The sequence below is a fragment of the Notolepis coatsorum genome (genome assembly GCF_963971535.1).
Source record: "Notolepis coatsorum genome assembly, chromosome: 14".
Taxonomy (NCBI): Eukaryota; Metazoa; Chordata; class Actinopteri; order Aulopiformes; family Paralepididae; genus Notolepis; species Notolepis coatsorum.
The window spans coordinates 74,414,754-74,431,713 of NC_140178.1; the positions used below are offsets into that span (position 1 = coordinate 74,414,754).

General features: G+C 44.4%; 1 protein-coding gene across 1 annotated transcript in view; it reads right to left on the bottom strand.

Moving 5' to 3' along the window:
• Positions 1-2,877: 2,877 nt before the first annotated feature.
• The window catches only part of LOC311239969 (uncharacterized protein), a 37,801-nt gene continuing 23,718 nt past the window's right edge, over positions 2,878-16,960 (bottom strand). The window contains exons 5-12 of the mRNA XM_084328437.1: positions 11,968-12,113; positions 11,118-11,882; positions 10,848-10,912; positions 10,441-10,628; positions 7,113-7,282; positions 4,608-4,669; positions 3,824-3,972; positions 2,878-3,689 (exon numbers count right to left, since the gene is read on the bottom strand). Of these exons, the coding sequence (XP_084184563.1) occupies positions 3,607-3,689; positions 3,824-3,972; positions 4,608-4,669; positions 7,113-7,282; positions 10,441-10,628; positions 10,848-10,912; positions 11,118-11,882; positions 11,968-12,113 (1,628 nt within the window). The 3' untranslated portion in view covers positions 2,878-3,606. The remainder of the gene's footprint in view (positions 3,690-3,823; positions 3,973-4,607; positions 4,670-7,112; positions 7,283-10,440; positions 10,629-10,847; positions 10,913-11,117; positions 11,883-11,967; positions 12,114-16,960) is intronic.

The window sequence follows — 16,960 nt, forward strand, 5'->3', positions numbered from 1 at the left end:
TGATATCCCCTGTATATTCCTTGTACAATATATACGGAATATCCCTTTACCTGGTAGCAGGACAGACCATAATATTCATTCCCCTATTGGAAGCGATCCCCTGGCGCCAGGTACCGAGTAAAGCCTTACCCCCTCGAGCTGACTTGAAAGCTACCGCCGGGACTTGCCCGGGCATGCCCGCTTTCGCCCACGGCTACGAGACCGAGAGGCGACAGAAATGAGATAGGCACTATTTGTCCGCCGTGGATATAAATATAGCGCGGCGAATACAGAACTCCCCTTGCAGTTCCTCTTCAGTTCGCCTTCAATTCAGTCTGGTTCAGTTACTAAGTAAAGCCTTACCCACTACGAAACGTGCGGTACAGCAGGGCTCGCATTGCCCCAATATAGTCTCGTGTTATCCTAAATACGTCTGTTTGTCGTATCGTTCTCTATCTATTAGTAAACCTTCATTACGAGTCAAAGACCACGTGGAGTGAGTAATTGTGCGTCGACTTATTGCCCGTGCTAATAGTATAGTAACGTCAGGACTAACCGTGCATTACCGCACCGGAGGATTTACACCGGAGCAGCAGCACCACGGAGGATCTACACCCCGCCAGCGGTGCCACTCTCCGGGCAAGGATTATTATTCTTCATTGCTTTGACCAAGCTGCTGGAACAGAGAACCGCCTACCCCACTGCTACTGTGGGATCCACGTGCCCGTGGGGACAACATTCAAGCCAGTCTCTGTCGAACCAGAGGCTCCACGGCTTCTACCTTCACCTGCAAGGCGCGCACCCTGGGATCAGGCTGCCTCTCCCCGCTGACTACACAGGGATGACATCGCCTCCTTGAACCCTGGACTTGCATAGAGCTTTGGCCCCCTCTGCTGGCTTACAACCGGTAGTACACCCTTTCCCAGAAGATCCCTAGATAATTACTTAATATTTACTATTGACTCGCCTATGCACATTCTATTTGCCTTATAAGTGCAACTAAGTCATGTAATACTATTCCTTTTATGTAATAAATATTGTAAACTAGTATTCTGTGTGGAAAACCGTGTTATTGTTGGAGTGTTCTAATCTAATAATACTCATGTACAGTATTGGCCAGAAGTACATAGACGGTAGTGATTAATGATATCAGTACTTGATTAATACAGTCAGGGAATTGTACCCCTCAGTTACAAATACCGTGAGAAAAACATAGTTCTACGTTTCCGGCACTTAACCGTCGGGCAACAGAAACGTAGTTATACGTTAACGGCACCCAATGTGTTAAGGTCCTGGATGACATCATTATCTCCTTGGACTCTATGGTGGTTTGCATCGCTGCCATTATTTATTTAGCCAAAGCCTTCGATTCAGTCAACCATTCCATCCGCCTTTCTTCAAAATCCTGCAGTTGGTTTGCCAGCTACCTTGCTAATCGTGTCCAGCAGGTGAAGACAGAACATCTTGTCTGACCCTCTCAACATCTCAAAAGGGGTGCATCAGGGCTCCATCTTGGGTCCCTTGCTGTTCTCTGTCTACATCAACGATGTAGCCAAGGCTGCTGGAAATTCACAGATCCATCTATATGCTGATGACACCATCTTGTACTCAGCAGGCCCTTCACTCCACTCTGCAGCATCCACTCTTCAAATTAGTCTTACCTCTATTGAACAGTCCATTCACAGTCTCCACCTTCTCAACTCCAAGGAGACTAAATGTATGCTATTTGACAAAGCATGACACTGCTAGCACCCCTAAAATCACCTGTACCGACGGCTCCGAGCTGGAGTTTGTTACTTCTTAAAAATACCTTGGCCTCTGGCTAGACCCATCCCTCTCCTTCTCTACTCACATAAAACACCTGCAGGCCAAAGTCAAAGCTCGTCTGAGCGTCCTGTACTGTAATAAAGTTTCTTTCACCTGCTCGGCCAAACACACTCTTGTCAAGATGACCATCCTCCCTATAGAATGGCATTCCAGTGTGCCCTCCAGTGACTCCTTCATTCCGCCATCCATTTTGCCACTAGTGCATCCTTCACCACTCACCACTGTGACCTTTATAACCTGGTGGACTGGACATCTCTTCACACCAGAAGGCTTCTTCACTGGCTTCAAGTCATCTATAAAACCATACTTGGTAAAACACCTCTCTACCTCTCCTCCCTTCTGCACATCTCCACTTCTGATTACAACCTGAGGTCCAGCAACTTCATCAAACTCACCATCCCCAAAGCCTCCACGGTTTCCGGCCGTAACGCCTTCCGATTTGCTGCTGCATCTGACTGGAACACCTTACAAAACACCCTTAAATTCACTGCCCTCACTGCTTTTAAACAAAATCTGCAACAGATCATAACCGACTGTTGCACCTGCTGACTGCCTCCCAATCGCATGCATAGCCCTCAGACTCTTCTCTCCTCCCCCTAAGCCCCCTCACCTACCTCCCTCCTTCTCCCCCTTTCCTCTCTCTCTCTCTCCCTCTGGTTCTCCCACTCCCTTTCTATTTTTCCCTCTCTCTCTCCTTCCTTCTTTCTCCCTTATTTATTGTAATTGTCCTTGTATACTATTGCTACTGTAATTTTGTATTTTATTTACTTGTATGCATGTACATAACCTTGTTTTTGTTGCAGCCTCCCCCCCCCCCTTCCCTCAAAAGGCCTTTGCTTTTTGGTCAGCCTGCTTTTGTATAAGAATTTGTTCTTACTTGCTTGCCTGGGTAAATAAAGGTTAAATAAAATTTTCTAAAAATATTTCAAACAATCTACAATCATAATCACAGATTGGCGAGGGTTATTATGGTTTCCCACTTCTAGGTTAGGCTTGTATTCCTGTTTGTCCTGTTCAGTTGAATAGAAGTCCTGCTGTGGGCAAATAACAAATACTACAAATACACGAATGCTAACTGCAGAAAGTAAAAGTTGTTTATTTTGAAAACATTGACTATTTACACATGGTATTCAGTCAAACTCAGTTGACTATCGTGACAGCCCCGTTTTCAAATGTATGCCAATCCTCTCAATTTTAATAATTTTTCAAAGGACTACTATTTCTAGTAATGATATAAGATATAAGACGATGATGTAAGACACCAAGTGCTTGTTGACATAATTCGGTCTTTCCACAGTGTAACATTTTATAATCTAGCAACAGTGAGACATCTAGCAAACCAGGAGGCTGTCCTCTCAATGTACCCAAGCCGTTGTCCTGTGCGCTTTTGACCATTACTGTTGAAGCTAGAGAATCTGTGTGTGGTTGTTAGTAAATGTCTAACTGCATATGTAACTGTACACACTAGTGTCTGTCTACCTGCATGTATATCTGTGTCAACTGGAGGGCGTTCTAGGCGGAGATACTCCGGAGTACTACCAAATGACAAGTATAAGTATCTGTGTCTCCTCCCCCTTCTTTCTCTCCCCCAGTCTCTCAGTAAGAGAGAGGACTCATGTGTAAATGCTCCCACCATGTGAATAAACACATCAAGCCAGTTAAAGGCAAAATACTGGAAACTATGCCTCTTGACCACATTATTGTCGCCCTATAGCCGGATTCTGTTAACAATTACCATCACTATCTTATCCACGACAGACATCTGACCCTGTAGATCCTTGCAAATATTCCCCGGGATCTCTAATGGCGTGATTGTAGCCATGACAGAGCAGCCAAGGACACAGTAAAGAGACTGATGTTGTGTCTTACTCCGCCTGAAATCTCTGTAAACAGACAGAGAAAAGGACAGACGTCATGCCATGTATCATGTAAAATGTATCCTGATTTTGGAAACATTTATCAAAATAAATAAATCTGTAAAATTGAAATCCAGGGATTAGATGTGTTTATTGCTTACGTGTGCCATCCACGGTGACGGAGCTGGTGTCGATGTTGAATTGGTTAATGTTTTCTGCTGCTTGAATTAAGACGTCTACAATCTGGGTGTCATCAGGAACAGATGTAGATTGGAATCCTAGGTTCACTGTGTTGACAATTGATCCAGATCTGAAAGGGGGGGGGGGGAATATATTAATTGTCATATTATGGCTGTTATTAGCGATGTTTGTTTAGTTTTTGTTCCTTTTCCCTGCCAGCTCTGCTGAGGTTTTTGTTAGTGTTTTGTACTTGCTCTCTGCCAGAATTGCTGTGCCTTTTTGTTCACATGTCTTTTGGAGAATCCTTGTTTGTTGCCCGTGCTAAGTAAAGCTCTATTTTTGACATCCACCATCTGTGTCCTGCCTGCTCTCTCCTTGTCCTGTTCTGCAATTGGGTCCTATCACAACTTATCCCCAACAGGTTATCTTTTAGACAGATCAATTTCCTCACTGTGCATTCAGTAGAAACTGCTGCAAGCTAGCCTAGCTGTCGGCCAAAAATACCTCTCCCAGAGTTTTAAGCTTGGCTAGCTGATCCGTATCTGCTTCCATTAATTTGTGCTAAGCTAGGCTAGCTTTCTGCTGAACGCACAAAGAGGAAATTGGTATCTATCTTCTTGTCTGACTCTAGAGAAGACAGTAAGCACATTTCCCATAATGTGTGTGTGTTCCTTTAACAAGCTCATACTGGATTGAAACCCATAAATGTGCTTTTTTGCCTTTTATTTAAAATCTACCTGTTGTACATAAACATCAGCAAATTACCTGAATGCTACCACCGTCAAGCTGGTGAAAGAGTAGAATGCTTCACTGTAGTAAGGCTCAAGCTAGAGGAATGAAAACAAGGTTGTGTGAATTCATACTGGTTACATTCTTGATTGTTTTTACGGCATTCATACTACTGTACATCTGGCAGAATGACTATAATTCACATAATTTAAAGTTTTGATCCAAAATGAGTTCTCAACTTTTGAAAAACGAGATACCTACATTTGGAAATGGTTTGCTAGGCCGAAAGTAAAACGAAATGTAATAGCTGCATCATAAAAATTACTATTGCAAATGGTGCATTTATATAGTGCTTTTATCCAAAGCACTTTACAATTTGTTCCTCACATTTGACCCATTCACACACTGATGGCAGAGGCAACAATGCAAGGTGCCAACCTGCTCATCGGGAGCAATTAGGGGTTAAGTGTCTTGCTCAAGGACATTTCGACACTATGCTCGGGAGGATCAGGAATCGAACTGGGAACCTCCGGATTACCAGACGACTGCTCTACCTCCCGAGCCACTGTCACCCCCTTGCCTTCATGAGTGACTATTCTGTGGAAATGTCTTCATATAAGTGACTATTCTGTGGAAATGGAATTCTTGAGATGTACTAGAAAAATGTATGTCTTTCTTGCTATCAAATCTGATATCAGTTTCCTTCATTGCATCTCGGTGAGAGGTCAATATATAGGATGGACTTGGATTGTAAAACGTTCAACAACAATTTCTCAAGTCTTGAGAAAATAAAGGATTGCCCTCCTGCATGTAATAGACATGAGAAAATACAGAAGGTGCACGTTCAGTACACATGCTCTGTACTTTTACTGTGGATGTCGATGGAGAAATTTGACCAGAGCTGCTTATAAGTCTTCCTGCACCAAATCCAAGTAATTTTCTGTGAAAATTATAGAACTACATGAAAGGTGAACGTCTCAAGTCTGGTTTCAAGGCAAGTCTCAAGGCAAGTCTCAAGTCAAATCTCAAGTCTGATGGTCATCGTAGTTGCAGTAGTTGCAATGATTGCCGTGGTGGGGGCAACCGTGGTGGGGGCAACTGTGGTGGGGGCAGCAGTTGTTGTAGCATTGATTGTGTTTTCTGTGAAAAGATCAATTTGGTGTGTTCTATGTTTTTGCTTTTGGATTCTGCGGGGGATGGCAGGTCGACATATAAATGTCTTCATATAAGTGACTATTCTGTGGAAATATCTTCATATGAGTGACTATTCTGTGGAAATGTCTTCATAGAAGTGACTATTCTGTGGAAATGTCTTCACATAAGTGACTATTTTGTGGAAATAGAATTCTTGAGATGTACTAGAGATGTACTGGAAAAATGTATGTCTTTCTTGCTATCAAATCTGATATCAGTTCCCTTCATTGCATCTCGGTGAGAGGTCAATATATGGACTTGGATTGTAAAACGTTCAAGTTCTCAAGTCTTGAGAAAATAAAGGATTGCCCTCCTGCATGTAATAGACATGAGAAAATACAGAAGGTGCACGTTCAGTAAACATGCTCTGTACTTTTACTGTGGATGTCGATTGAGACATTTTACCAGAGCTGCTTATAAGTCTTCCTGCACCAAATCCAAGTCATTTTCTGTGAAATTATAGAACTACATGAAAGGTGAAAGTCTCAAGGCAAGTCTCAACTCAAGTCTCGTCTCAAGGCAAGTCTCAAGTAAAATTTCAAGTCAAATCTCAAGGCAAATCTTAAGTCAAATCTCAAGTCACAAGTCAAGTCTTTTTTTTTGTATCTACTTTTTCTCCCCATTTTTCTATTTTTTTCTCCCATCCCAATTTTCGTATTATCCAATTCTTCCCTCCCCTGTCTCGAACGTTGCTAGACCATGCCTCCTACTGGTCGGCTGCAATGTGGACGAAGCCTTGCATCACGTGTCCCCTCCGAGGAGGCAGCCGTTGCATCTTTTCACCTGTACAGCACGATCTCTCAGTGGCGAGGAGTAATGCGTGGGAGGCTCACGCTGCCCCAGATACTTCCTGATTCTGCTGTACAGGCGCACCAACCGACCTGTAGGAGTCGCTGTCCACAACGTCCCATCCCCACCCACCGGCTTTCCCACCCCCTAATACTGTATTAGTATGAACGACCAGCCAAGCCGGAAGCAACGGCGAGAGCTGGGCTCGAACCCAGCATCTCCTGCGTTAGTGGCGAGCGCCTTGCCCACTGCGCCACTTAGCCGCCCTCGTCACAAGTCAAGTCTCAAGGCAAGTCTCAAGTCGTGTCAAGTCAAATCTCAAATCAAATCTCAAGGCAAGTCTCAAGGCTTTATGGTGGGGGTAGTTATTCCATAGCTGTCTATACTGTAGGTGGACAAAACACTCTTTCTTGTACATTCTCCCATTGGGCTAACTTCTAGTACTTTTTTTCTTCTTAAGTATTTGTTGTAGCTCTCAGGCAAAAGTATTGCAAATAAAATGTGAGTACTTCTAGCTATAAAGTACTACCACAATTTCTATTGTCTAGTGAGACTTACCACTGTTTCTATCAGTGCAGCGCGACTTTGAAAAGATGCAGATGATGAATTCAACAAGTCAGTTGTAAATGTTTCTCCAGGAGATCTGAAAATCATCGTGCTGATGGTCATCGTAGTTGCAGTAGTTGCCGTGGTGGGGGCAACCGTGGTGGGGGCAGAAGTTGTGTTTTCTGTTAAAAGATCAATTCAGAATATAAGCTTTGAATTAAGATTGATTGATTGATTGAAAAGTTTATTAACAGATTGCAGAATGGGTACAGTACAGTACAGCTCAATACATACAATTGTTAAGAGGATGCAGACCTGAGAAAGACTTTCGTCTTGTTTCCATCAGGGTCCCCCATTTTCAATTCATCATATGACACACATGACATACAGATAGACAGTACTGCTACATCTATACATTTATGACATACCAGATTTTCAAATACAGTACTGTTTGTGATACTAAAAAAATCCAGAAGAAGAGTATATACATTTGACATAGAAACTGTGCATTGGGGGAGGTTGGGTAGGTGGGGTGGGGCTGTACATTGGAGGTGGGGGGGGGGGGGGGGGTTGGGTAGGGGGGGGGACACACTGTACATTGGAATACTGACATACATTTGACATAGAAACTGTACATTGGAGGAGGTTGGGTAGGTGGGGTGGGGTTGGGTGGGGCTGTACATTGGAATACTGACAAAGCCATGCTTGGTCTTTATTGTACAACTGGGTTAGGACATTTGTAGGGGCCAGTTTTGAATTGCAGTCTCCCGTAGATGTTCTTTGAGAGTGTTTTTGAAGGTGGGTAGTGATTTACATTCCTTTACAGCTTTGGGTAGGGCGTTCCACATTGTTGTGGCATAATTGCGAAACGTGTTTAGTCCCTTGTTTGAGCCGAATCTGGGTTTTACATGATTTGTGAAGCTCCCTCTGGTGTTGTGATCGTGGTATTCACTGACCTTTGGGAAGTATTTTGACATGTACATGGGTACCTTGGTAGTGTATCTTGTAGACCAGGCCCATTGCAAGTTGCTGTACTCTGTCGTCTACTCTAAGCCATCCTAGGTTGTCGTCTACTCTAAGCCATCCTAGGTTGGCAAAGTGTGCAGGGGTGAGGTGGGTTCTAGGAGTCAGGTCAAGCAGTAGTCTGACTAGTTTGTTTTGAGATGTTTGTAATTTGGTTTTTAGTGCCTTTGAGGTGCTTTGGTACCATGAGGTGCAAGCATAGTCGTAGTACCCTTGAATGAGTGCTCCTGCCAGAGTCTTCAGGGTATTCTTGTTTACCAGGGAGGAGATCCGGTACAAGAATCGAGTTCGTTGATTGACTTTTTTTATTACATTGGATGCCATTTTGTCACAGGAAAGATTAGCCTCTAGGATGGAACCCAGGTAGGTAATTTCATCTTTCCTTGTGACAATATTGTCACCCACTGTAACTGAGAAGCCGTCTGTTTTGCTGAGATTGTTATTTGAACCGAAGAGAATGGACTCTGTTTTGCCCATGTGTAATGATAGTTTGTTGTCGGCGAGCCATATGCAGATTTTGCCTAGTTCCGAGCTGAGGGTTTTTTCAACCTGTAACTTGTTCTTGTCAGAGACCAGCAGGGCTGAGTCGTCCGCAAACAGGAACAAGTTGCAGTCACAAGCTGACGACATGTCATTTGCATAAATTAGGAACAGTAGTGGTCCTAGTATGCTTCCTTGTGGAACACCACAGTTCACTGTGAGGGGGGGGGGGGATAGGGTACCGTTTACCTCCACCATCTGTTCTCTCCCCTCCAGGTAGGATTGTACCCAGCTCACTGATAAACTATCAAAACCAATTGCTTTTAGCTTGTCAATCAGAATGGTGTGATTGACAGTGTCGAAGGCCTTTTGTAGGTCTAGCATGACCATGCCGCAGTATTTGCCCGCGTCCACCTCTTGCTTGATGTGGTCATTCAAATAGAGAAGGCATGTGTCAGTGGAGTGGGATGTTCTGAAGCCAGATTGGAATTCGTAGATTAGATTTGTATCCGTAAGGTACTTTTCGACCTGTTCGTATACTATTTTTTCCATGACTTTCGAGATGGATGTAAGGATAGAAACAGGGCGGTAGTTGCCTGGGTCTAATTTGCTGCCCTTTTTGTGCAGGGGTGTTACTCTCGCTATTTTGAAGTCCTTGGGGACGTGTCCCTGTTTTATGGAGAGGTTTATTATGTGTGTGATGACTGGGGTGATGGCGGCTGCTGAGTCTCTGAGGAATTTGGAGGGGATGTTGTCATGGCCAGTGGCCTTGTTCGGTTGGAGGGCGCTCAGTTTATTGAGTACCTCATCTGTAGTTACCATTTCCAGTTTGAAATCGTCTTTGTGGACGCCTAGGTTCTTGTAGTATGCTACTATGTGTTCTACCCCATACTTCCCTGAGTGGGAGGGTAGTTTGTTTACCAGTGTTGTGGCTATATTTGTGAAGAAAGTGTTTAAGTAATTGGCTACATCCAGTTTGTCTGTGATGAGCGTGTTGTCCGTCTTTATGTTTATGTTTGAGAACCTGGTTTTAAGTTTTTTACTGCAGCCTAGTTGATTATTGAGTAATTTCAGTTCACGTGGTTTATTTTTGTTTTCCTCAGTTTTGTCATTGATGAAATTTTTTTTTGCAGTTTTTATCATGGAGTTTACATCATTTCTTAGTCTGTTTCTTTCTAGTTTGAGTTCAGTCACGTGGGCTTGGAGTTCACTGCTCGTGCTTTTGGTAAGCTTTGACTGACTTTTATGAAATTCAGAGCATTTTTTGTCTCTGGCTTTCATAGCGGTCAGTATTTCAGTGTGCATCCACGGCTCAGCGCGATTTTTTACCCTGGTGGTTCTTAGGGGGGCCATGTTGTTTAGTATTGTTGAGAATTTGGTTTTGAAGCCAAGCCAGGTTTCTTCAACCAGTGTACCATTTAGTTCATCTGACCAGTCCAGGCTCTTCAGTTCAAGGTTAAAGGCCTCGCTAGAGTACGTTTTGAGGTCTCTAGATGTGACCGTTTTGTGACAGCCAGCCTTTTGCTTTAGCTTTTTGCGGGAACAGAATATCATATAATGATCACTTAACCCGCATGCTATCAACCCTTTATTGGAGATCATGGACTTGTCGGAGGTCAGGATGAGGTCAATGGTAGTCTGGGTTGATTCACACACCCTTGTGGCTGTGATTGGCTTTCGGTTGTGCTATTTCAGAGCTGATTTCGCCCAGGCAAGAAAGGGCCTGGCAACATCTGTTGGCACATGTATGGTTATTCCTGCAGAGAGAGATGGTGAGTAATTACCAATGATTTGATATGATTTCAAGAAAGAGAGAGAGATACTAATGTTTACTTACGAATGACGAGTGAGGCTACAACGGAGCTGGGGTCAACGGTGATGTTGAAGGTAGCGTTGGGGTTGTTCATAGCTTCTACAAGGGTGTTGCGAACTTCCTCAGCTTTGGGGATTTGATCACTGGTGGCGTTCTCACGGAAAAGAAGCTCCACGTCTGCTTGAGTGTTATCAGTACGAGTGGCTGTGGGTCTGCATGAGATCACAAAAGCCAGGCTCAGATGTTGGAAATTATGGAATAATTTATTAAAATAATGGCATAACATCATCCTCTATAGCTTATGGACAACCATGTCAACCAATATCAGCCACAGGTTCGAAAATACATAATAGTTTACTATTTTTATATAGGTAATATTAATAATAAACAATGGATCTGTAGGATCTATAGAATATAACTGTGAAATCTACCTTAATGCAATAACTTTGGTGGTGTTGAAAAGCATCCCATATTTGTCAATGTAGATCAAATTATACTGTGTGGAAAGAAGAAAATGTTTAGATACATTATACTTCTATACAAATTTATTTGAACAGCACATTAAGAGGAATTTGATAAAGACATTTCTTTTGTTACAGCAGTTTGCTTTTCAGATGCAGCGACCTGCATGTATTTATCATTCACTCAGAATATCAGCAAAGGCAAAGAGAAATGTTCTCAAGATACAATTAAAAACTTACCACTGAGATAATAGTACTTGCAAATGCATTAAATTCTTGGCTAGCTGGGTTGCTATAAGCTGGTATAAACACTTGTTCTATGATCGCCGTGACCAACACAGATGGAACAGGAGCAGGGGCTGCAGTTGTTGTAGTTGTGGTGGTTGTAGTTGGTGTAGTAGCAGTGGTGGTGGTGGTAGTAGTGGGAGTTGGTGTAGTAGCCGTGGTTGTAGTTGGTGTAGTAGCCGTGGTGGTGGTTGTAGTTGGTGTAGTAGCCGTGGTGGTGGTTGTAGTTGGTGTAGTAGCCGTGGTGGTGGTTGTAGTTGGTGTAGTAGCCGTGGTGGTAGTTGGTGTAGTAGCCGTGGTGGTGGTGGTAGTGGTGGGAGTTGGTGTAGTAGCCGTGGTAGTGGTTGTAGTTGGTGTAGTAGCCGTGCTGGTGGTTGTAGTTGGTGTAGTAGCCGTGGTGGTGGTTGTAGTTGGTGTAGTAGCCGTGGTGGTGGTTGTAGTTGGTGTAGTAGCCGTGGTGTTGGTGGTGGTAGGAGCTGGTGTAGGTAGTAGCAGTCCGGTACATGAAACATTGAGGTCTCCATCAGTCCCAGTGGAGTTGAAGGTAATAAAGCCTGGCTGGTCATTGGTGATCTGACTCTCGATCCATGACTGATACCGGGACACTCTGGTATAGACTCCAGGGAAGTCAGGTAGGGCACAACCTCGACCAAAGCTCACCACTCCAGATAGGATCCAGCGAGTGCCCTGCTTGCTCACCAATGGGCCACCTGAGTCTCCCTGTGGAAAGAGGAATTCACTGTGTCAGCAGAGATAGATCTTTGCAGGGAATAAAACCTAAGGACCTGTGTGTTAAAATGATCACCTGACAGGAGTCCTTCCCTCCAGCAGCCAAACCAGCACAGATCATGTTATCTGTGATTGAGCCCACTCCATAGTTGCAGTTACACTGTCTGTTGCCTATAATCGGCACCTCAACCTCCTGAAGAATTTGTGGGGACGGGAGAGATACTGCGAAGACACAAAGTCAGTTTGAGAAACAACATACTGTACATGGTGATATGTTTTAGAATATATTTTCAGCTTTTAAGATGCCCACCTCAGAGATTTACACCATTAGCCGCCCCGTAATGCAAAGTATCCAAACTTCAACATCTCCATGTCAGAAATGTGTACAGTATATTTTTCCATGCTGAAAGTATCTTTTTTGTATATTAAGTATGTAAAAATTTGTTTTTGGACAGGGTTGTAGCCAATGAGTGTGGCTTTCCAATGATACCCCATGATATGATAATTGGGGATCTAATACGGTCTCTATTGATCGATTTATGATAAAGAAAAGCAATTGGGGGACCTTACGGCTTAACAGGTTAAGTATGTAAAAAATATATTTCTACCTTTTCTGAGAGTATATTGAGATGTATTTTTGAATCTACATATATTTTCATGTACAATTTAAAAGCACATGTTTAATATAATAAACATGACGCACGGCCCTTTGTTTCCTCATACCCAGGTCTACCCCCTATTCCCACAGTTCCGCCTATCCAGCCCAACTGAACCAATCCACTAAATACATGATTTGGCTCCACCGACACGGTTCTGGAGTGGCTAGCCATTCGCCCAATTTCCCGCGGTATTCACTTTAAAATCCCCTCTCTTTCCCTTCCTCATTGTCTGTTCTGTATGAGGAAATACAAGGTACGTGTGTCAAATGTCTTTGTTTATATACCAATCATTCATTGTCATGTATTATGCGCTTGGAGGAGGACCTAAAGGCTTACCTGGCTGATATAACAGGCAAGTGTATATCGGCCTATGATGGGTATTCGAATCACTGTCACTGTACTGCACCATGCTGTCCCTTCTTTCTTGTCTAGACGGAGTCCAGGAAGTCCCGGTGGGAGAGTGGAGAGCCGTCCTGGAGGCGTGAATATTAAAGGCAACCAACTTGTGTTCAGCTTTTCGTTCAGCGTTTCTCTGATACCGCCCTAGCACACGCCCTTTTCCGCTGAGAGACGCGGCAGAAGTCGAACCAACGCGCTGGTCGAACCAGTTCAGACAGAGGTGTTTATTTATATTAATAAACATATCTACTAGAAACACTGGTGTTCTGTTGTGTGACTGTACTAAACTCTTCCACCACATGACCGACATTTGACATACAGTACACCTCCTATCTATAACGCTGCCACCACCCACTTCAATGACAGAGCTCTCATATTTGCAAATGCATAAACTATATCTTAAATTATGGCGATGTGTCTAATATGGCTGTCGCGAAGTCATTGATAAGCGACAGCCATATTAGACACATAGCCATAATTTAAGATATAGTTTATGCATTCGCAAAATATGAGAGCTCTGTCATTGAAGGGCTTCTACAACGGAGCGCGGCCGCTGCTGCTGCTGGAGCTGGATCAAGCCGCGGGCGCCGGGGAAAAAACAACCGCGTCGCCCCGCCGCCCCGCTGGCGCTTCAGCAAGCAGCCGCCACAGCTCCAGTTAACCTAATTTATACCGTAATGAATCATTAAAAAATATACCGTTAACTGGAATATGTTGTTTCTTTACACATATGTTGGATTATGTAATTGGGTTGTCATGACAAAACAATAAAAATCGCTACTTTACATCAGGGTGAACGCTGTTACACTGCCACCACCCACTTCAATGACAGAGCTCTCATATTTGCGAATGCATAAACTATCTTAAATTATGGCTATGTGTCTAATATGGCTGTCGCGAAGTCATTGATAAGCGACAGCCATATTAGACACATAGCCATAATTTAAGATATAGTTTATGCATTCGCAAAATATGAGAGCTCTGTCATTGAAGGGCTTCGTTCTACAACAGAGCATGGTCGCTGCTGCTGGAGCTGGACCGAGTAGAGCCGGCGGCGGTGCACGGAAGCCGGGGACAAAACACCGCATCGCCCCGCTGACGTTAAAAACGCGAAATAACGTTACAGCTTACAGTTCCACACTGATGTACAGTGACACCCAGAGTTTCTAGTTACAGTAGTGACGCGTGAATCGAGATAGTCCTAACACTGTAACAGTGTTTATTATTAAGAGTCAGATAGTCCTAACAGTGTTTATAGTCCTAACACAGTGTTTATTAGTAAGAGTCAGATAGTCCTAACAGTGTTTATTATTAAGAGTCAGAGAGTCCTAACAGTGTTTATTATTAATTAACGTCATAAACGAACTACCAGATGTATTTTCTAGTTCAGCGCATTTCATAACTGTATGGGCTTTGTTTATACATGTACAGTGACGAGTGAATCTACCGTTGGTTGTTAAAAACGCGAAACATAATAATCAGTCAGCAGCGCTCCACTGCTACCGCAGCTGAACACAAGTTGGTTGGTACAGCAGGTGAACACAAGTTGGTTGGTACACAAGTTGGTTGCCCGCGCTGCCGCGCTTGCTCCTTGGATTTCATTTGGGACGTGGGACGACTGCGCTTGCCTGCGCGTGGGGGCGGGGGGTCGCGGCCAATCAGAGAAAAGCCGAACACAAGTTGGTTGCCTTTAATGTTCACGCGTCCTGGAGGATGGTGATTTTGTGCAGAAAACAGCGACAGCAGGACCACCAAGGGGGGGTAGTCTACTTAACGTCATGCAGTCTACACATGTGTTCCCTTTTTCTTACGCAGCTGGGGAGTGTCGTTGGAGGGAGCAAGAAGTGGATTGGCTGGCTGGCGGGGCAGTGCCCGGAAGTACTGGCGCTGTTGAAAGGAGGATCAATGGTGGACAGTAGCAGAAAGAAACGGGAGTCGAGAGGATGACACCAGAGGATGCAGAGCTGCAGGAGTACGAGGACACGCAACTCTTTTTGTCTTGTGCTTTTCTCCAGTGGAAAATTTTTCTGTTGCCGACTGCGGTGTCCCCCCCGCTGTGGAATGGGTGGAGCCTCACACAGGAGAGACATTGTCGCAGCACTGCACGCCGTGTGTAAATGGATACACGATATCAGAATACGCGCCTGACAAGCGAACTGTTTCCCGAGCGGTCAATGAAGAAATAGAAGAACAGTGACTGCATTGGAATTATGAATAATATTAACAGCGTGGAGCTGAAGATTATCAGAACGGCATGCAGTAAGTCAGTAAAACTGTAGAAGATTTGAGCCCAGTATTTTGGACGCTCCACCCTCTGTGAACTACCTCTCTCTTTGTTTTATCATATGGAGAATATATAAATTGTGCATAGTGACGAACCCGTGAACGGGGGGACATTGCTATTACTGACTTTGCCTTCCATTGCAGGCGGGAGGACATTATTGTACGCCCTCGCTTGGAGTATACTAAGGGTGTTTTCACACCTGTAGTTCGTTTGCTTTGTTCTGATTCAGGGAGACACAGGGACTATTATGATACAATTGTTGTACTTGACCCTTAGTTCGTTTGTGTTCACACGGCTGTGTTCACACGGACCAAAACAAACGCACCCAACGCAACAAGCCCATTTTAAAGCACCTATTACCCATGCACATGCGCAGATTGCCCACAGAGTCTGGACGACGCGAGATGATGCACGAATGAATGTGGACTGTTCCATCAGAGGGGGGAGCTTCGGTGGCCAGTGTCCTTTCAGCCGACCAGGATAATGAAACAATGATCCCACTAAATGGCCAGAAGCGTCTTATGGCGACATCTACAATTACCTCATTGAGTCTCCAGGTAGACTAATGTTTATATTTAAGTGCAGCGGTCTGTAGCCACTCACATTACCACCGAAGCTCCCCGATGGAACAGTCCACATTCATTCTCTCGGTGAGAGAGAGAGAGAGAGAGAGAGGGAGAGAGAGAGTCAGTGAGAGGGAGAGAGAGAGAGGAGGTGTTGTCTCGCACGGTGCAGCTGTTGCAGCGTCACTACAGTCACTAAACTTTCTGTACACTTGCGTGTTCTCCAGCATCTGACGAATGTGATCGTCTGCCCAAATATCAACGAGGCAGTGTACCGAGTCATCGCTGCTCCACGTTGACCCACGGCTCACTATTATTATTATTATTGTGTCGGTTTGCTAAGTCGATTGCATTCTCACAGCATACGAGTCGCGTCGGGTGTGTTTGGAAGTGCGCCGAGACCACCCTCTCTAGGTGGTCTCGGCCCGCTTGTTTTGTTCCGCAACATAATGTGATTGCTGTGTTCATATATGCCCAACTGAACCGAAATAGGGGGTAAACGCTCCAGGTTTCGGAATAACAGCTCCAAACGAGCCAGGTGTGAAAACGCCCTAAAACACCCCAGTACGGACAGACCGGTTTTAGCCCGAAGGCGTGAGGGGCTACGGGAGCGGAAGGGGGAGGCGTCCTTCCGGCCCTCACCTTCGGGCCCCGGTCATAACTAAACCTTTTTTTGTATTGTTTGTAACTCAGCGCTTCCACTGCCCCAAACCTAGGTTAGGATATGAGAGGAGTATTCTAGGCCTGGTCACAACCCCTAGCGGTGAACAGCACCCACTATTCTATCCCAGCCCCCTTAGTTGCTGTGTGACACTTAGTGTGTATTTACATAAACCTGTGTTCTCTATAATCATTTGCCGTGACTCCCCGAGAGATGGTGTGATATATATATACCTATTTTAGGCTATTTGCAGTGAACTGAATGGTGTAGTGTGATTCTAGACTAGTGTGTGATAGTCATAGACCCGTGTGCAGGGTGAGCACTTTTATTCACGTGTGTAGTGCCTCAGGGGCGGGGATAGGTAGCGTGGGTGGGAGTAACAGCCTGGGGGTGGGCTGTCAGGGCATTGAGCGCTTCCTCCTTTTTAACTACCCTAGGCCTAGGAGGCGTGGGTCTTTTAAATAGGTTAACTATTAATTATTTATGTAAAGTATAACCATTGT